A 21518-nucleotide genomic window follows, 5' to 3' on the forward strand; every position below is an offset into this window, starting at 1 on the left:
AGAAATGTGCCTTTAAGTGACTTGCAATGTGGAGTATCATGACCGCCCCTCTATCTCTGTCATTCCTACCCAGCCAGATCCAACAAGCCAAACACCATGTGGCTCAGAGCAAGACATTGGTCAATCATGTCTCCCAGGTCTAACTCACCATGTGCTTCCTCCAATCAGGGCCTCCCAGTAGTGGCGTCCGCTGTCAATGTAAACGTTGCCGACAACTCCGTAGCTACTCTGGCTGGTGAAGCGCTCCTGGCCGTGTCCCTTCTTCGATGCTGTCTCGTCGCGCTCCACCGTCAGGTTGTCATGGGAGACCTTCAGCTTCTTGTGGGCTGACTTGGGGTCCAGCTTGAAAGGTTGGCCTGGACGAAGAGGATGGAGAGAGACAACATGGTTAAGTTAGCAAGGGGCTAGGATAGGATAAGCTATGAAGGCAGCAGCTGTGTATGGTGTCCATATTAGGAGACCATCCCCGACATGTGATGCTGTCCTAATATGGACGCCGTATTGAAACATAATATGGTGACCATATTAGGTAAGAATCACAAGACACTTCTCTAAAACGGCAGGCTATAATTCCAAGTTTCCTTAAATCACAATGAATATGGAGCCCTTACTGTTGGTTTTGAGTGTCCCTGGCTCACTGCTGCGGGCACCTGCCTGGTTGATGGCTTTGACGATGAAGATGTACTTGGTGCCGCTCTGCAGGCCGTGGACGGTGTAGTGGTTCTGCTTGATGTTAGGCACAATCATCCAGCTGTCTGCAGAGTTACACAGGCCTGGGAGGGAGAAACAGACTCACAGTTACAGTGTTGTCATACATACACACTCAGCTATGCATTGGTACGTATGAGTGAACACACAAATGTTTCCGTTTTCACACACGTAGTCACATGAACACACACACAGAGTGGCTATAACAGACCAACAACACAGACTGCACATGTACAGTACACATACTTTGTTGTTGAAGTATTGCGGCCTTGATAAACTTTGAAAAGCAAACATCTTCAATTAATTAGGTCACTCGTAAACTGCTGAATTCCAGGACATAAGCAAAGTTCATTGTCACAGAATGAGGAAATGATTTGCTTTGCCTGCTGCAGAGAAAGCCAATCCACAGCCAATGTAAGTATCATACTTGGACCAAATATTCACATTCACCTAATTAAGTCCATATTTCCCCAACATATTGTATATTTTTATTCTTTAGTTTAGCAAACTCTTATCTATAGTTTGAGAGAGGTGTAGGTTTGAGTCTGTTTGTGTTAGGAGGGGAGGAAGTCGATTCATGTGATCCTAGGAGACCAGAGCTAAAGGATAGAGAGGAGTGGTCCAAATTCCACAATCAGTCATTTCCTCAATCAATTCTATGGCCTTTTATCATACCCAAGTGAGGGAGGAAGGATACATTATCAGTGTGTTCAGACAATGCTTCTTGTCCAATATGACTTGTGTCGGAGGGTGTGGTAGATTTAAGGGGAATTAAGGGGTAATTTATCATACAAAGTCAATTCATTATGACAAATGCCAGTGATGTTCAAAAAGACAGTCAGCCAGTATGCAACGTAGCATTATGCCATTTATAGTGATTCATTTCTAATGATCCAACACATTCCATATCTATTGCCATTCACTCTACTCTGTTGTTTCATGTGGTTACTGTGGGTGTTAGGGGTGGGAGGGGTCATTCACCTCTCAATGGCTGTGCTGTTCCATGTTCGTGGGACTGGCTGTGTTGTACATTGATAGGCCTATACTAAGCCGTGCTGTGCCACATTGATGCCCGCAGGCTTAAAAAACGTCTTATTGTCACGTCCTGACCATAGTAAGTTGTTATTTTCTATGGTAGAGTAGGTCAGGGCGTGACAGGGGGTGTTTGTCTGTTTTTGTATTTCTATGTTTAGTTTCTAGTTTTTTTTATTTCTAGGTTCATTTTTGTTTGGCATGACCTCCAATTAGAGTCAGACGGTTGTCATTTTCTCTAATTGGAGGCCATATTTAAGTTGATGCTTGTCCCACTGGTGTTTTGTGGGTGATTATTTTGTGAGTAGTGTATGCCTGCTCTGCGTCACGGCTTTCTTGTTTTTTGTATTTAAAGTTTATGGTTTATTGCAGTAGTTTGATGACCAAATAAAAGATGTGGAACTACGATCACGCTGCGTATTGGTCCGATCCTTCCGAAAGCCCTGACACTTATTACTCAAATCCCGTTAACGGGATCGATTTGACAACATCCGGTGAAATGGCAGAGCGCCAAATTCAAAAATAAATATACAAAATATTTAACTTTCATACATTCACAAGTGCAATACACCAAATTAAAGCTGAACTTCTTGTTATTCTAGCCACAGTGTCAGATTTCAAAAAGGCTTTACGGCGAAAGCAAACAATGCTATTATGTGAGGACAGCACCACATCAAACACAATCATATTTCATCCCGCCGGGTGCGACACAAAACTCAGAAATAACGATATAATTCATGCCTTACCTTTGACGAGCTTCTTCTGATGGCACTCCAATATGTCCCATAAACATCACATGTGGTCCTTTTGTTAGATTAATTCCGGCGTTATATATCCATAATGTTCATTTATTTGGCACGTTTGATCCAGAAAAACACCGGTTCCAACTCGCGCAACATGACTACAAAATATCTCAAGTTACCTGTAATCTTTGTCCAAACATTTCAAACAACTTTCCCAATACAACTGTAGGTATTTTTAACATAAATAATCGATAAAATTTAAGACGGGATAAACTGCGTTCAATACCGGAGGAAAACAAAGTGGAGCGTGCTTTTCAGGTCACGCGCCTCTATCAAACAGTACACTTCCCTCGAGCCTCATTCTGAACAGGGCTACTTCTTCATTACACAAAGGAAAAACATCAACCAATTTCTAAAGACTGTTGACATCCAGTGGAAGCGATAGGAACTGCAAGCAACTGCCTTTGAATTATGGATTCTCAATGAAAACCCATTTAAAAGAGTGACCTAAAAAACAAAAAATCCTGGATGGTTTGTCCTCCGGGTTTCGCCTGCCAAAAAAGTTCTGTTATACTCACAGACAACATTCAAACAGTTTTCGAAACCTTAGAGTGTTTTCTATCCACATCTACCAATTACATGCATATCCTAGCTTCTGGGCCTGAGTAGCAGGCAGTATACTTTGGGCACACTTTTCATCTGGACTGAAAATAGTACCCTCAAGCCATAAGAAGTTTTAATTATCTGCCAGAGCGGCCATCGTGCTGAGTGCACAGTGTATTCTCCGTAATCTTCACGCGACATCTTTTTGAGCATGAACCCATTACACCTTTTTGTCCATCCCTATAGGCTACCATGTCCCATCATCATGTCTAGCGTGTGTTCTGAAGGCTGCCGTGCTGTAAATGTACAGTGCACTGTGAATGTACAGTACATTTGCCAATATTTTAAATGGAAACACGCCATTCTCACCTCACACATGGCAGCCATTTTGGAATGGAGTGCCTGTCACACATCATTTACATTGGTGAGAGAAAATACAGTGAGTAATTAAATTGCCCTGCAAGTAAATGACCCTGAGTGAGACCCTATGGGACCAGTGTCTGCCGTCACCCCTTTTCCTCAGAAGTGTTTTCAGAGACATTTCTAAGATGTGACATTTTGACAACACCTCAGCCTCAGCCCAGAGCTTAGACCTGGTGATTGGATGTGAAACTAGGGCGGGAAGAAAACATAGAGGATGAGGAGAGGAGGAAGTGGAAAAAAACATGTGTCACTTTGGGTTTACGCCACTCCTCATGAAAAGTGCTGATGTTGGTAGACTTTAAAAAAAAGGCCCTTCTCAACGGGGTTCCAAAGACAGCATCTGATACAATTGTTATGTTCAATTATCATTCAAGGGTGAACATGGTAGACTTCTATTATACATTTATGTTCATTCATTTTGTATATCGGTACCGAAAGACATTCAAAAAGCCATTCTACTTGGGGCACTGGAGTTTTCAACATGATTTAAGCGTGGAAAAAGCCAGCTGCTCTTGTTCCAAATTGCAGCAACACTGATGATGTATTGCAATATTAAAGCTATAGTTCTGGTAGTTCTCCGTTTCTTCTCTTTGTTGTTGTTGCTAAAATGCTAATGTTTGAAGGGAAGAGAGATGATCACAATATGAGACAAATCATATCCTATTTATTCTCATGACATCCTATAACCTTGTTTGCTCGCCGTCCGCTTTCATCAAGCCACACTTCCCCCTCTGTTCTCTTCATCTAAGAAGCTATATTTCCCATCCCCTGATCTCATTTTATATTGCTTGCCCAGCGAAGTATGCATGAGCGTGGCATTCAGGCGTGATCCGTGGGGGAGGAGGGCTCTGAGCACCGATTCGTGTTATGACTGTAATTCGCTCCGAGTCAGCTAGTCTCCCTCTCTCCTTTCCACACTGTCCCCTTTGACACTGCAATAACTCAAGCTGAGATCCTGAGATTTGAGCTCACCCCATTGGCCCTAGTCGACAGGCTCGGTGAGAAGAAACGCATGATTCGGTTTTGATTCTTGAGTCCTCCAGCTGTTTGGCTTTACACCTGATTTATCACGGGGCTTTGAGTTGGAAAATACAAAAGTTATCATCAGGAGAGAGTTCTGTGAGCACAAAGCGTTCTCTCAAGGCGTTCTGTGCACTTACTAGCACCATTGGCTTGCCATGTGAAGATACCATTGTGTGTCTGGTGGTGTGTCTGGTATGCCAGAGGGTAGTATCACTTACACACTGACAACATTTGCTTGACCTATGAAGATAGTTGTGTGCTTGAAGGTTGTTTCTGGTATGTGTGACTGCATTTTTGCCGACACACAGATACTTACTGACAATGTTGGCTTGCCCTGTGAAGATAGCATACTGGAGCTCATAGGAAACCACTGTGAACTCGTCGTCTGAGGTCCAGTGGACGGTGATGGTGTCGTACGATGCAGTGCAGAGCTCTTCTCTGATGCCCGGAGGACTTGGCGCTAGATAAGGGTAATGAGAAATTAGAAAAGGGTAAGAATGGAAAATGTTATGCGTGCTCTGGCATAACAATGAAATAACAGTGGTTCACCTTTTGAGTGTGCTGTTTTACCTCAAACAAAGTACTGTGGCTCTTAAAGGAGGACTGAAGGCTAGTGACTTATATTGATTGCCAAGCTTTTGTTTGCTAATGATAATTTATAGCCCAGATGATATTTCAGAGGTTGACAGTTGATCAGAGGCTGATGACATCTTTCGCACTCCTCCCCTCCCTAACCCTCCTCTCTCTCTCTTCTCTCATCTCTCTCATCTCTCTCTCTTCTCTCATCTCTCCTTCCCTCTCTCTCTCTCTCTCTCTCTCTCTCTCTCCCTCTCTCTCCCTCTCTCCCTCCCTCTCTCTCCTTCTCTCGCGCTCCCCCTCCGCCAGTGAGTGCACATCAATGACTCAGAGTGATTCACTTAGTGAGCCAGCCCTCAAGCGAAGCCCTCTGTCATCACAAAGACTAAACAACAATCTCTTCCACAAACTCATATAAATCTATACATTTGATGTATAATATTTTGGGGTACTGCAATAACATGCAATAACATTGACAATTTTGGCATTATGTAGATGTGGAACTTTGGACCACAGTTAGGTTGAGTGCATACAACCACATTTTTAAGTTATGGTTGTAGAGAGAGATGCCAACTCTTGCACTTAACAATAGAATATAGCGAGATATTGCCAGTGCTTTGATATAGTAGACGTCATGACATAAAGCAATATCACAATATAAGCAACAATATCACAGTATATCACAATATTGCCACATTATCACAATATACCGATATTGTATGAAATGATCACTTTTGGCGCCCACCACTACTAGTAAACAGAGCTGATTGTACTCTGTACCTGTCAGGTAGTCCAGGCTCTCCAGCAGCTTTTTCTCCTTGGTGAAGTCCAGAGCGAACGTGTCAAAGGTGTCCGTCAGGTTGATCTCTGGAATCAGGACCTGAGAGGAGGCGGTCGCCATGGAAACCCTAACACAAACACATATCCCAGAGGGTTTAGTTCACAACTATCCCACTATGTTGCACATTTTCATAGGATGCCAGAGGTCATGTTGATTGACTGTGAATTGCCAATGGTTAGTCAGAGCCGGTGTTTGTAGTGAATTTCTACCACACCCTCCGTGCTGGCCTTGCTCACCTTTCGGTGATACTCTTCGCATTCTGGAGGAAGCGGGCGTGGTCCGTCTCCTTCAGGGTCTGGTCGGCCTGGGTGATGAGAGCAGAGGACCTTTCGATGCACTGCTTACAGTTGGAGATCTGCTGGGCTAGCTTCCTGATCCGGACCGCCTATAGAGCAGATAGGACAGAGGGGGTTAGAATGGGTTAAAGGTGATTAACTGAATCCCACGTCAGGGATGGTAGAGATTTAGCCCAGATGGGGCGTTTTGCTATCGTATCCAGATGTTTTTGGCTTGTTGCTTTCTCTTCACCTAATGAGAGGTTTAGAGAGAGTGATTGAGGGCAGTGAAATGTGGTTGGTTGGATGTTGTATTTAGGTCAGAGACACTACCCTCATCAACATTTTCTGACACACTAAACTAAACAATTAATCTTTGGTTTCATTCGAATGTGTATATTTTTGTTACAATTTTCTGGTATTTATATGAATCAACTTTCACCCGTATCCTATATCTGGACAATACCAGAGGTGTGGGAGCAGGAAGGAATACCAAATTCTCTCTCTATTGTCTCAGCAGCAACCGCCCACCATAAAGGATTTCTATTTAGGCAGGTTTTCATTTCCAGCCGAAAGGTCAGAGCTAAACTGCCTCTATGGCCCTTGATATTGGTACTTCTACTTTAAAGCCCCGCTCCTGACTCAAGTCCTGACACGAGACCAGGGAGGAAGGAAGGAAGTCCCGTCATTTAGAGAAACTGCAGGAATCTGGTTTCTGACTAACCTGGACAGCTATTGGTAATTCCAACGCCAACAGAAATTCACTAAGGGAACTAAAGTAAGTAAAAGTAACACAAAGTGTTAAGTCGTTTCATTTCCTCTCTGACTACAAATAGTTAGCTTTGAGCGAACTCCAACTCTGTCAGTCAGTAAAAATAATTGAGACATGCCCTGTAGGTTGGACATTTTGATAATTAAGCATGGTCCAATCCCCCTGGTGACCTTGTTCAAATGTTCGCTTTGCATCATAAATGAACAGATTGAGAGTGAACAGACGGTGGACTTTCCAACAGATCCAATGCAGACCCCGAACAGAAGGCGAGAGACATTTACCCTTCTGTTGTTTTACTATTACATTCCTTCCCAGGCTGTACGGTTCAGACTGCAGCTCAGAGAAAGCGCAGAGGATTGTGTGTGTGTTGGATGGGATTCCCCTTTCAGACCCATGGCCACTCCTGGATCTTACCTTTCCCTCCTTGATTTTGGTCCCAATGATCTGTCTCCTTTGCTGGATGATATCAATCAGGAGGTCGCATTCTTCCATCAGCTTTCCCTCCTGCCGTGATGCATTGACCTGAGAAACACAAATGAAACATAATAAATCTGTCTGATAATTCATAGCCTTAAGTAAACTGTAATTACAAACCATTTACTGTTATACTTACCCAGTCAGACGAACTCATGGATACCATTTTTATGTCTGCATTAGGAAGGAAGTTAGAGATAGTTTCAAGAGCCAACGCTAACTAGCGTCAGCGCAATGACTGGAAGTCTACAGGAACGCGAGCGTATGGTTTGCGCTAATGCTAGTTAGCAGTGGCTCAGCATTGGCTTTCAAAACTACCTCTAACTTCTTTCATACTGCATGCAGAGATATAAAAAGGGTATCCACGAGTTACTCTGACTCTGGCAAAAAATAAAATAAAACGGATCTCGCAGTATCCCTTTAATGTTTTGTAATTATCAAAATGTCCGACCTGTCGCAAGGCCATGATTTAGAAAAAAGTAGAAAAACAGATGAATTGCCAGAATCTTGCAGTATCCATTTAAAGCTCTAGCTCTAACTAATGATAATTCAGATGTCAGTTGGTTTTGCATTGCAAAGAATAACCTACGAGTGAATGAATCAACATTGAGCCACAATATTTTAATGTGTGTTTGTTTCTGGCTACTACAGAAGATAAGGACTGCCTGCGCCTTTGTTTTGCTGAGTCTAACAGTGCTCAATTCTATGTAGCATTTGGATCAGTCCACAGCTCTTGAAGGTTTGCGATTGTTGAGTACATGCACACTCAGGTCCACTTTACTAGCCACAGGCCTTTGAAATAGATGCCTCTTTGGTGCCCATTTTTATGTCCTGGTGAAACACAGATTTCACCACCTGGACAAGTTTCCACCGAAGCGAAGCGAAAAGCGGAGAGGGGAGATGTGAAAGAGGGATTGTTTGAGCGTTGCCAAGCCAACGAGGTGTGTTACGGTCACTCCCTGGTGTGGACAGGCTGTTTATGATATGAAAGGGACTCATTGAAACGCACACAGATCCGTCTTTTCAACGCCAGTAATTAGGTTCCTTCGCCCTGTGAGTGGGTTTCTCTACTGTTAGTTCACAGGGTTTAGAGGAGGTCATGGGTGAGTGCCACCATCTCCCCCTCTGTTCTGCCATGGAATATTTGTGGATTTTAGGTCTAATGAACCGTCTATGTATTACAGTAGGAGATGGATGTTCAGTGAGGACACACTGTGGGCTCAGCCTTTGGACATGGCAAGGGAGCGTGTGACGGACATGAAAGATGAGTCTTTGGCAGGAGCATAAGACATTAATTTAACACAAAGCAAAAGCGTTTCTGGAGAATTGCACGTCAAAAGAGGTCAGAAACGTTTAACAGGAGGTGGAAAGAGGCTGATTTGCTTTAGAAGAATTTCAAATATTCAGCAATCTCTCCAAAAAGTACACACGCGTCCTGTGTACTCTCTTTAAGTGCTGAGAAAGGGTGTCTTTCCGGTCCTTGCATATTTATGCACACTGATGATGACTATACAAAAAAAACTCTAACTAATCCTTGGGGTGGATATAGCAAATTAATATCTACAGATTTAATGAAGTGGTTTCATGAGTTGCACAATAATTCTGCAGCTCATTCCACATTCCTCAATTATTCACGCAGATTACTTTTACAAAGTACAAAGTTGATTCACTGAGCACAAGCTGCACACACACACAGACACACACACACACACGTGAACATGGTTTAAAAACCATGTACATGTTCTTTTCTGACCTACATCCACCATGAAAACGAGGTCAGATATTTCCCCTCTTTTTCTCTGATGCATTATTTAAATACATCCATTTTGTAAGGACCAGGTTTGTGGATTTTAAAAGGCTAAATGAAATGACCAAAGTGGACCTGCGGCCTGTCCTCAAATGTTACCACCCTTTTTGTGTACTGGTCACAGTGGTCATAGAGACATAGTGCAATCTCTGCTTAGAGTATAAGTCATAAAGATTCAGGCCATGTCATTTTCATTTCCTAGCCCACCCTTCCACCATGGGGCTGTGACTCTTTCCTCTCAGGCACTTCTAATTTGAATCATCACAGATCAAGAACCAGTGACTATGGTCAGAAAGGCTTAATCCAGAACAACCTTCATTAAAGAAGTGGCACAACCAATCTTTTGTCTCAGTATAGATACATCAGTAAAATCTGATTGTATTGCACATGGGCACATTTAAATTGGACATGTATATAATATAATACATTTTCATAATGTGTTGCTTGACAACTCAATGATTAGTAGTAGCCTACATATCAGGAAAACATTGTGCATTTTGAAATTGTAGAACATGATTCTATATACAAATTCAGATGAGCAAACTCAAGCGGAGACAGGAGCATCTGTTACCACATAAACTACTTCATGATGACATGACAACATTAGCATAATCATGTCAGGGAAATCATCATTTGAAATTTGGCATCAATACAAAAATCTACAACGTTTGTAGTTTTCTCTGAGGTGAACGACATACTGTACAGGTAATTGGGCTTGCATCACATGCACTACACTAACTGACTACAGCATGCCTCTTGCACATGCACGCATCTCTGAACTCATAGCATGGTCAGTGACAGAGCGCTCACCTCTACATGTTGACAGGTTTGGATCAACTTTCCCATCAACCCTTCCAACTCATTGTTCCTCTTGACCAAATGACTCAGGTTGGAATCCAACGCTTGCTGCAAAAGAAAGAGGAAATTACTATTGAAGACAGAAGAGAAAACAACAGTTATTGTCCTTGTTTTTCTTATGAACACGCTTGAAAAGCAACCTACCATACTTTCAAGAGAAAATAAACACAAAACCAAGCTGATCAAAAGGTGTCAGAGGTCCTACATTTCTGTTTTAGAGAGAGCAAAATCATAAAGCCAAAACGGAGAAGCATCTTCCTGCTCCTCCCTCTCTTCCTCCCTCTCCTCCTCCTCCTCCTCCCTCCTTCCCCTTCCAAAATCTCATCCACAGTTGTCACATTTGCTTTTGGACAATTTGGACACGAACCTCCGGGCGCTGCCCCTGTCCCTCGTCCCGATACCGCCTCATCCCGGTCAGTCAGTCTCTGAGCTGGACTCACAGCCTAACACGACTGGCAGAGCCTGAGCCAGAGCCTGAGCCACTCCGGGGAAAAAAACGTCATGCATAAACCCTCCGACCGGCAAATGAAGCATCAAAAGCTCCTCTGACAGCCCATCTACCTATCAAAGAGTCTTTATGTAAGCTGTTCTTCCTGACGTTTTTTCCCCTTTTCCCCCTTCCGATTCTGTCCAGAAAAAAAATCTGTCTTCTTTATTTCATTCATTCGATTGTATTATTGCCAAACCGACCATATTAAGCCACAATGTGATGTTCAGTAGGGATTAAATGGAGTTGCCCCATGGGCAAACAGCGTAAACAACAGACGAGCCAGGCAGGAGAATAAGGGTGGGGGGACATACCAGTCTAATGGATGGCCTTAATACGACGATGACATACAAAAAAAACACATTAAGGACCATAGGGGATGGCATGATCAACGGGGATGTAAAAATAACTGAACCCATGGAAGAAAACAGCAATACTACAAGGGCTACTAGCATGTCTTCTTGCTTGAATGGACATATTGAATAGGTATCACTGAAAACCAAAACCGTAGTTCAGTCACCAACTAAGGGGTCAAACAGTATGCCCCATGTGACTCCCTCCATTATGTTCTCCTCAGCGTGTTCAATCTAATGGCCGATTGAAATTGACGTTAATACAATGGAATTTGTCCCCCACATTCCTGAGAAGATTAATTAAAATATCCCTGTTGTAAATTTGTATTAGGGTCAGGAGAAATTACTCTTGATCTCATGTATTTATAGCCCATAGTCTCAACTCACTGAGTTTAAAGTGGACACAAGCTCTGGTTGAGGAGGATATTTATTATGTATTTTCTTCTTATTCACCTAGTAGGAGGTCAGAATGAATCAGAGTATCAGAAGAAATGTGAAAGAAGCATCTGTTACATATCAACTATTGGACAATTAATAATGTAGGACAATGTTGGGGTGATCCAAACCTGTTGTCTGTAAATGTGTTGATAGAGTAAATGAGATTCACTGAGAGATAAATCATGTGGATAAGACCTCTGTTGAAAGACCTTTGGCTGTATGGAGTAAAGAAATGTCTATGGTGGTAAAAGGAAAGACTCATATTAGGCAGGAGACATATCTTCAGAGTTCGTTCTGTTAGGTGACGTAAACTGGGATATGCTTAAAACCCCGGCAGTACTACAATCTAAGCTAGATGCCCTGAATCTCACACAAATTATCAAGGAACCCACCAGGTACAACCCTAAATCCATAAACATGGGCACCCTCATAGATATTATCCTGACCAACTTTCCCTCCAAATACACCTCTGCTGTTCTCATCCCATCAGTCGAGGATGCCTGGTCGTTCTTTAAAAGTAATTTGCTCACCATCTTAAATAAGCATGCCCCTTTCAAAAAATGTAGAACTAAGAACAGATATAACCCTTGGTTCACTCCAGACCTGACTGCCCTCGACCAGCACAAAAACATCCTGTGGCGGACTGCACTAGCATCAAATAGTCCCCGCGATATGCAACTTTTCAGGGAAGTCAGGAACCAATACACGCAGTCAGTCAGGAAAGCAAAGGCTAGCTTTTTCAAACATAAATTTGCATCCTGTAGCTCTAACTCCAAAAAGATTTGGGACACTGTAAAGTCCATGGAGAATAAGAGCACCTCCTCCCAGCTGCCCACTGTACAGAGGCTAGATAACACTGTCACCACCGAGAAATCCACGATAATCGAGAATTTCAATAAGCATTTCTCTACGGCTGGCCATGCTTTCCTCCTGGCTACCCCAACCCTGGCCAACAGCTCCGCACCCCCCACCGCTACTTGCCCAAGCCTCCCCAGCTTCTCCTTCACCCAAATCCAGATAGCAGATGTTCTGAAAGAGCTGCAAAACCTGCACCCCTACAAATCAGCCGGGCTAGACAATGTGGACCCTCTCTTTCTAAAATTATCCTCCGCCATTGTTGCAACCCCTATTACCAGTCTGTTCAACCTCTCTTTTGAATCGTCTGAGATTCCTAAAGATTGGAAAGCTGCCGCGGTCATCCCCCTCTTCAAAGGGGGTGACACTCTAGACCCAAACTGTTATAGACCTATATCCATCCTGCCCTGCCTTTCTAAAGTCTTCGAAAGCCAAGTTAATAAACAGATCACTGACCATTTAGAATCCCCCCGTACCTTCTCCGCTGTGCAATCCGGTTTTTGAGCTGGTCATGGGTGCACCTCAGCCACGCTCAAGGTAATAAACGATATCATAACCGCCATCGATAAAAGACAGTACTGTGCAGCCATCTTCATCGACCTGGCCAAGGCTTTTGACTCTGTCAATCACCGTATTCTTTTTTAAATGTTTTATTATTTATTACAGAAAACACAAGGAAGGGGTAACATTAAAGTATTAGAACATGAGGGACAAACAATACAGCACCAAGACACTATCAAACATGTATCAGTCTTTCCGCAACAGAGCCATCCTTATGTGTGAGTGTGTATGCTTGACAGTGATATAAAATATATGTCATAGTTTCCTTTTTCATGATCACAATCTTGTGAAACCAGAAACCTCCAAGATCCCCCCACAGTTCCCCAATAGCTGTCCCTCAACCATTCGAGACCCCTACCACAGTCCCCCCCCAGGAAGAAAACAAACTAAAAAAAACAAACAATTCATTCCATTCCCCACCCCCAAGAACCCAATGCACCAACAACCAAGAGAATGAACTAAAGAGAAAAAAGGAAAAGACAGAAGAAAACAGCAAACAACAATGCAAAAATAAATAAAACAAAATAATACATTTAAAACAAAGGACATCAAGGACAACTGAAATCATAACAGCAATGCCTACTTTATATGTTCGTGTGCATGTATGTGTGTGTTCTTGTATGTTTATTTGAATGAGAGTGTGCGTATATGCATGTGTACCAACAACTGCACGGCATCAGCTTCAGGCAAACCGACATTAGTTGTAAAAACACTGCCACTTAGTGTCATTCAAATGTACTTTTATTAGGTTTTATTGACTTTTTTTCTCCTTTATCTTTTGACCATCATTCTCTCTCTCTCACACAGCAACTCCACTCCCACTTGTCTCCAATTCCACATACCAACCCTCAGCTTCCCTCAGCCCATCCCATCTATCTCTGCTGGCCACCCACTTCGTGTTTCTACGCAACACATATCTTTCAACTATGCTATGATGCTTAACATACAATTTCAATCTCAATACAATTTCAATCGTATAGAATCTACAGATTGTGTGTTGAAGATAAATACTTTTACTAAGAGTATTAGTATATTAGTAATTGACTGACCCGGTCTCTCCAGATATCCTAACAGTACTATTTCTCGGGTCAATTTTAGATCAATGCTATGCATTTTCAGCCATTTCTGAACCTGAGACCAGAAACAGGCTACCTGAGGGCAATACCAAAATAAATGGTCTATTGATTCTGTATCCTCACAACAAAATCTGCAGAGCTTCGATGATTTTATGCCCCAAATATTCAACATTTTTTTGTTGACAAGAATTCTGTATAATAATTTTAGCTGAAAAGCACGAAGTCTTGAATCTTGCTTTGTTTTATATATCAACTCATACACCCTGTATCATGGAATCGGTACATCAAAAATCTCTTCCCAGCTATTTAGCAATCTGTATGGCACAATTGTCAACATCCTGGTCCTCAAATGAAACTGGTATACTTTCCTATTTATGCTATTTTTATTCCTCCGCCAGTTTTGATCCTTTATATTGGGAAGACAGACCAGTTCCCTACCTCCTCCCGCTGCCACCCACCTCCTCCATTTTTGGGGCAATGCTGTGATCAATTGGTTGTACTCTTGGATTGAGCAGACCTTCCCGTACAATTCTGATAACTCCATGAAGGACATAACTCTACCATTACAATTTACAATATAATTTAAGAACAAAATACCCTTTTCAAACAACTTTCCCATAAATACAGGTATTTTATCAACCAGCACATTTGAGTTCAGCCATAATATTTGTTGTAATATTTGTTCTATCTTTTCAGGGGGATGAAATTGAAATTGTAGCCAGCTCTGCAATGCTTGTTTGAAAAAGACAGATACTTTGAAAAAAGTATCATTTTCAGTTAATCGAAAATGAGACATGGCAATCTGCACAAAGGCAAAAAGGCCATTTTTAATCAATGGATGAGCTTTTCTTATTAATCTACATGAGAACCATTTAGGGTTCAAATAAAACTTTTGAATGAGTGAATCTTTTAGAGAGAGGTTTAGTGCTTTTATATTTAATAATCTCAACCCACCCAATTCATATTCATTATATAGATAGGCTCGTTTTATTTTGTCTGGTTTAGTGTCCCAGATAAAGCGAAATATTTTTTGCTCATATGATTTGAAAAATAAATCATCAGGAGTAGGCAGCGCCATAAGTAAGTAAGTAAGTAAACTGAGATATGACTAAGGAGTTAATCACGGCAATTTTTCCATAAATAGACAGGTATTTACCTTTACCTGGTTGCAGGATCTTGTCTATTTTACAAGTTTTCTATTGAAATTCATTGTGGAGAGCATATTTATATCTTTTGTAATATGAATACCGAGTATGTCTACTTCACCATCAGCCCATTTTATAGATAAGCTGCAAGGTAATGTAAAAGTTGTATTTTTTAAGGATCCAATACGTAATATTGTACACTTATCATAATTAGGTTTTAGTCCAGAGAGTACAGAAAAGTTATCTAGATCTTTAATGAGACATTGCAGGGATCTAGCTTGCGGACTTAACATAAAACTTGAGTCATCGGCATACATGGATACCTTTGTTTTTAAGCCTTGGATTTCTATTCACCGTATTCTTATCGGCAGACTCAACAGCCTTGGTTTCTCAAATGACTGCCTCGCCTGGTTCACCAACTACTTCTCAGACAGAGTTCAGTGTGTCAAATCGGAGGGCCTGTTCTCCGGACCTCTGGCAGTCTATATGGGGGTACCACAGGGTTCAATTCTCGGGCCGACTCTTTTCTCTGTATATATCAACGATGTCGCTCTTGCTGCGGGTGATTCCCTGATCCACCTCTACGCAGATGACCCCATTCTGTATACATCTGGCCCTTCTTTGGATACTGTGTTAACCAACCTCCAGATGAGCTTCAATGCCATACAATACTCCTTCCGTGGCCTCCAACTGCTCTTAAATGCTAGTAAAACCAAATGCATGCTTTTCAACCGTTCTCTGCCCGCACCCGCCCGCCCGACTAGCATCACTACTCTGGACGGTTCTGACTTAGAATATGTAGACAACTACAAATACCTAGGTCTCTGTCTAGACTGTAAACTCTCCTTCCAGACTCATATTAAACATCTCCAATCCAAAATTAAATCTAGAATCGGCTTCCTATTTCGCAACATAGCCTCCTTCACTCACGCCTCCAAACATACCCTTGTAAATCTGACCATCCTACCGATCCTCGACTTTGGCGATGTCATTTACAAAATAGCCTCCAATACTCTACTCAGCAAACTGGATGCAGTCTATCACAGTGCCATCCATTTTGTCACCAAAGCCCCTTATACCACCTACCACTGTGACCTGTATGCTCTAGTCGGCTGGCCCTGGCTACATATTCGTTGCCAGACCCACTGGCTCCAGGTCATCTATAAGTCTATGCTAGGTAAAGCTTCGCCTTATCTCAGCTCACTGGTCATGATTACAACACCGACCCGTAGCACGCGCTCCAGCAGGTATATCTCACTGGTCATCCCCAAAGCCAATTCCTCATTTGGCCGCCTTTCCTTCCAGTTCTCTGCTGCCAATAACTAACTTTAAACATCAGGTATCTGAGCAGCTAACCGATCGCTGCAGCTGTACATAGCCCATCTGTAAAAAGCCCACCCAATCTATCTACCTCATGCCCATATTGTTTTTATTTACTTTTCTGCTATTTTGCACACCAGTATTTCTACTTGCACATCACCATCTGCTCATCTATCACTCCAGTGTTAATTTTCTAAATTGTAATTACTTCGCTACTATGGCGTATTTATTGCCTTACCTCCTCACGCCATTTGCACACACTGTATATAGACTTTCCTTTTTTTCTATTGTGTTATTGACTATGTTTGTTTATTCCATGTGTAACTCTGTGTTGTTGTTTGTACCGCACTGCTTTGCTTTGTCTTGGCCAGGTCGCAGTTGTAAATGAGAACTTGTTCTCAACTAGCTTACCTGGTTAAATAAAGATAAAACATTTTAATTTTTTTTAAACATGGTTGAACTTAAACTCAATACAATTGTCCTATTTATAGATATTTCAAATTGTGTGTTTTTAAAAACCAAAATGTCAATAAAACGGATGGAATACCTAAATCCTTATAGTCAGTTTCTCTTTTGAATGTTCTCTCAGCAGGAGATAATGTAGTGTATGAAATGACAGCCTACTGTATCCATTTACCAAATACACAAGTTCTCTTCATTGCGGAATATCACTAGCCACATTTCAGTAGTTAACATTTCAAACTGGGAGAAATCCCTGGTCATTAGTGGAAGGGTATATGGAAACTTTTGAGATTTAAATACAGTTCTGTAAAAAAAAGTGGGCTACTCCTGAGTGTGGTCAGATGACGTTGAAGGCAGTTGCAGGGAGTTCTACAAAGGAAATACATTCCAACGTCTTTCCTTCAACATCTGTATCTAATCAAGAGAAAGCTACCACTAACCAAGCTTTCAATGGCTTCTTGCTACTTGACCTTCCAAGATCCCTGTAAGAACCCTTTACTATTAGGGAAAAACGTTTACTATTCAATATCTGATCCTATCTATATTGGAGGAAACACCAAAGGCATCTAAAACACAAATTTTTTTACACTATCATAGCAAAAAGAGAGCTGAGGACAGGCAAGGCTGTTTTTATCTTAATGCAAAGGTCAACCTATAATGTATGTGTGGCTTGGAAATAACAAAATTGTTATATATTTGTAAGTATGAACCTTTTGGGGTGTCAATTTCTACCCCAATGTTTGCCTTTGTGAATGGCGTGACTCAGGAGTACCAGGATCACGACTTTGCCCTTTTCTCCTTCTCCCATAGTCCGAAGTGAGCATCCCACTAAAGCATCCCCCTAAGATGCGTGAGTCCTAGGAGGCCTACCCTCTTCACACCCCTGAGTAAAATGAATGAATCATTGCTATGGTGCGTCAGGTCCTGTACCTTTTATACTGTAAACAAGGTCACTGATAAAACATGGCGTGTGACATAACTTCTTCTGCATCCTCTATACGAGGGCAACTAGGCTGGTTGTTGTGCTTTGCCTGGTATTTAATTACCTGCAAGCACATACCTGGATTTGCTGGTCAGACTCTGATTTGAAAAAATAATTTAAGCTAGCAGACAAGAACTACATGTCCTATCATGTCAGTGCCCATTCCCCAATATTACATAACACAATACCAGATGTCTCTGAGCAACAGGCTTCTGTTCGGAATAACAACAAGAAATATTCTTTATCCCTGTTTTAACTCACTGCGTGTGGTATTGACTGACATGCAGTGATGTTAGACATAGTTAGCCTCAGGCAGTGATGTCATGGGAGTAGACCGATTATCCTATACTGTTGCTACACCACTGTCTCTTTCCACATAGGCAGGTGGGACGTTGTTTTCCTGCTCACTCTGTGTCCGGGTGTCCCTGAACAAGCAGTTTAATCCTCTGAAAAATGTCTACCGGGTCATCACACATCACAACTCCCTCTAGCGCTGTTGTTGCAGCCAGGTCACACCAGATCCACTTCAGTATTCAACGTTTGTCCAGGTTCCCAGGACGTCGGGAGATGCCTTGGATACCATCCACTAGGGGCAATGTGAGCACCTATTACCATCTAGTAGGCTCGCCGCTTGATAGGGCGTTGTGGATTAGGATAGAGGATGGGCTTGAGCCGCAAGCTACGGCTCCGAGGATCGAGGTTTGAATCCTAGTGCTAGGCACTCTTTTGTATTTTGTATGTTTTAACCCTATCCCAAACCTTAACCCTTACCTTAAACAGTCGGAATTAATGCCTAAACTTAACCGTTTCGTTTTTTCAGTTTTATCCCTTTTAGACCCACAGTTGCAAAAATGCAACGCTACCTATATCGCATCATATAAAGGTCCTAAACTAAAAAATTATGTCAAACACTATATGCATTTCCTTAGACCCATATTTATCTTTTTGTAGCATTTGTTGTGTGTCAGCATGATTACTTTGGCATTAGTAGCCTCTGAAACATTAGAAACCTGTCCACTCGACTGAGACTACAATGGTCACCAAATAAAAGCATATGTTGGTAGCCATCAATGAAAGTACATGACTTGAGCCATTTTTTGCTGTCTTCTCTAAGATGTAGTGATTATGTAATATATATATATATATATATATATATATATATATATATATATATATATATATATATATATATATATATATATATATACAGTACCAGTCAAAAGTTTGGACACACCTACTACAAAGTGTAAATAGAATAATTTTGGTCATAATGTCAGTATCGTCTAAAACAGAGTTTGGAACCTACAAGTTTGAGAACACCTACTCATTCAAAAGTTTTTCTTAATTTTTTTAATTTTCTATATTGTAGAATAATAGCGAAGACATCAAACTATGAAATAACACATGTGGAATCATGTAGTAACCAAAAAAAGTGTTAAACAACACAAAACAACTCATATTCTTCAAAGTAGTCACCCTTTGCCCTGATGACATCTTTGCACACTCACGGCATTCTCTCAACCAGCTTCATGAGGTACTCACCTGGAATGCATTTCAATTAACGTCTTGCGGATTAGTGGGACGCTAGCGTGAAATTGCAGAGCGCCAAATTCAAATTAAATACTATAAATATTAAACTTTCATGAAATCACAAGTGCAATACATCAAAATTAAGCTTAACTTGTTGTTAATCCAGCCACCGTGTCAGATTTTAAAAAGGCTTTACGGCGAAAGCAAACCATGCAATTATCTGAGGACAGCGCCCAGCACACAAATGCATAACAAATCATTTTCAACCAGGGAGTTGCGACACGAAAGTCAGAAATAGCGATATAATATATGCCTTACCTTTGAAGATCTTCTTCTGTTGGTACTCCAAAAGGTCCCTGTTACATTAAAATGGTCCTTTTGTTCGATAAAGTCCTTTTTTATATCCATAAAAACTCAGTTTAGCTGGCGCGCTTCAGTCAATAATCCAGTCGGTTTCCCTCCTTCAAAATGCATACAAAATGAATCCCAAACGCTACCAATAAACGTATCCAAACAAGTCAATCAATGTTTATAATCAAACCTTAGGTACCCTAATACGCAAATAAACGATAAAATTTAAGACGGAGAATCGTTATTGTCTTTACAGGAGAAAAATACCTAAGAACACGCTCTCATTCACGCGCTTGGAAACACTACAGCCAAAATGGGAGCCACCTAGAAAAAGCACAATTTCTGGCTCATTTTTCCAAAAACCAGCCTGGAACTCTAAAGGCTGTTGACATCTAGTGGAAGCCCTAGGAACTGCAATCGGGCACGATTTCTCCCTATTATAAAAGTGCCAGCCTTTGAAATCAGTGGTAGGATGATGTTTTTTTGGGGGGGGATGGTTTATCCTCGGGGTTTTGCCTGCCATTTCAGTTCTGTTATACTCACAGACATTATTTTAACAGTTTTAGAAACTTTAGAGTGTTTTCTATCCAAATCTAGCCATTATATGCATATCCTAGCTTCTGGGCCTGAGTAGCAGGCAGTTTATGCATGCTCTTCAACCGTTCACTGCCCGCACCTGCCTGCCCATCCAGCATTACTACTCTTGAAGGTTCTGACTTAGAATATGTTGACAACTTCAAATACCTAGGTGTCTGGTTAGACTGGAAACTCTCCTTCCAGACTCACATCAAGCATCTCCAATCCAAAATAAAATCTAGAATCGACTTCCTATTTCGCAACAAAGCATCCTTCACTCATGCTGCCAAACATACCCTCGTAAAACTGACCATCCTACCGATCCTCAACTTTGGCGATGTCATTTACAAAATAGCCTCCAATACTCTACTCAACAAATTGGATGCAGTCTATCACAGTGCCATCCGTTTTGTCACCAAAGCCCCATATACTACCCACCATTGAGACCTGTATGCTCTCGTTGGCTGGCCCTCGCTTCATACTCGTCGCCAAACCCACTGGCTCCAGGTCATCTACAAGTCTCTACTAAGTCTCACCATATCAGCACCCACCCGTAGCACGCGCTCCATCTCACTAGTCACCCCCAAAGCCAACTCCTCCTTTGGCCGCCTTTCCTTCCAGTTCTCTGCTGCCAATGACTGGAACAAACAGCAAAAATCACTGAAGCTGGAGACTCATATCTCCCTCACTAGCTTTAAGCACCAGCTGTCAGAGCAGCTCACAGATCATTGCACCTGTGCATAGCCCATCTGTAATATAGCGCATCCAATTACCTCATCCCCATACTATATTTATTTATTTATCTTGCTCCTTTGCACCCCAGTTTCTCTACTTGCACATTCATCTTCTGCACATCAATCACTCCCATGTTTAATTGGTATATTGTAATTATTTCACCACCATGGCCTATTTATTGCCTTACCTCCCTTAACTTACCTCATTTTCACACACTGTATTTTTCTACTGTATTATTGACTGTATGTTTGTTTATTCCATGTGTAACTCTGTGTTGTTGGATGTGTCAAACTGCTTTGCTTTATTCTTGGCCAGGTCGCAGTAGTAAATGAGGACTTGTTCTGATTACAGAACTTGTAATGATGAGTGAGAAAGTTACAGATGGTCAAAGATCATACCCCCAGGACCCACAGGACATGCGCCAGCACGTCAATGCTTTTGATACATTTTTATGTGTTTTTTATAGAATTTTACAGTTTCTTTATTAACACAAATTCTTCCTACCATTGATG

At 41.6% G+C, this 21518-nt stretch overlaps 1 protein-coding gene across 3 annotated transcripts in view; it reads right to left on the reverse strand.

The window, feature by feature from the left end:
* Nucleotides 1–21518, reverse strand: part of LOC106574413 (E3 ubiquitin-protein ligase Midline-1) — an 80897-nt gene that overhangs the window by 1956 nt on the left and 57423 nt on the right. For all 3 annotated transcript variants that reach the window (XM_082962862.1, XM_014150288.3, XM_014150287.3), the window contains exons 3-9: nt 10088–10183; nt 7411–7518; nt 6186–6334; nt 5889–6016; nt 4849–4992; nt 612–773; nt 149–356 (exon numbers count right to left, since the gene is read on the reverse strand). In XM_082962862.1, coding sequence (XP_082818988.1) covers nt 149–356; nt 612–773; nt 4849–4992; nt 5889–6016; nt 6186–6334; nt 7411–7518; nt 10088–10183 — 995 coding nt within the window. The remainder of the gene's footprint in view (nt 1–148; nt 357–611; nt 774–4848; nt 4993–5888; nt 6017–6185; nt 6335–7410; nt 7519–10087; nt 10184–21518) is intronic.

Source organism: Salmo salar, chromosome 16, assembly GCF_965601325.2.
Source record: "Salmo salar chromosome 16, fSalSal1, whole genome shotgun sequence".
In the NCBI taxonomy this organism is placed as follows: domain Eukaryota; kingdom Metazoa; phylum Chordata; class Actinopteri; order Salmoniformes; family Salmonidae; genus Salmo; species Salmo salar.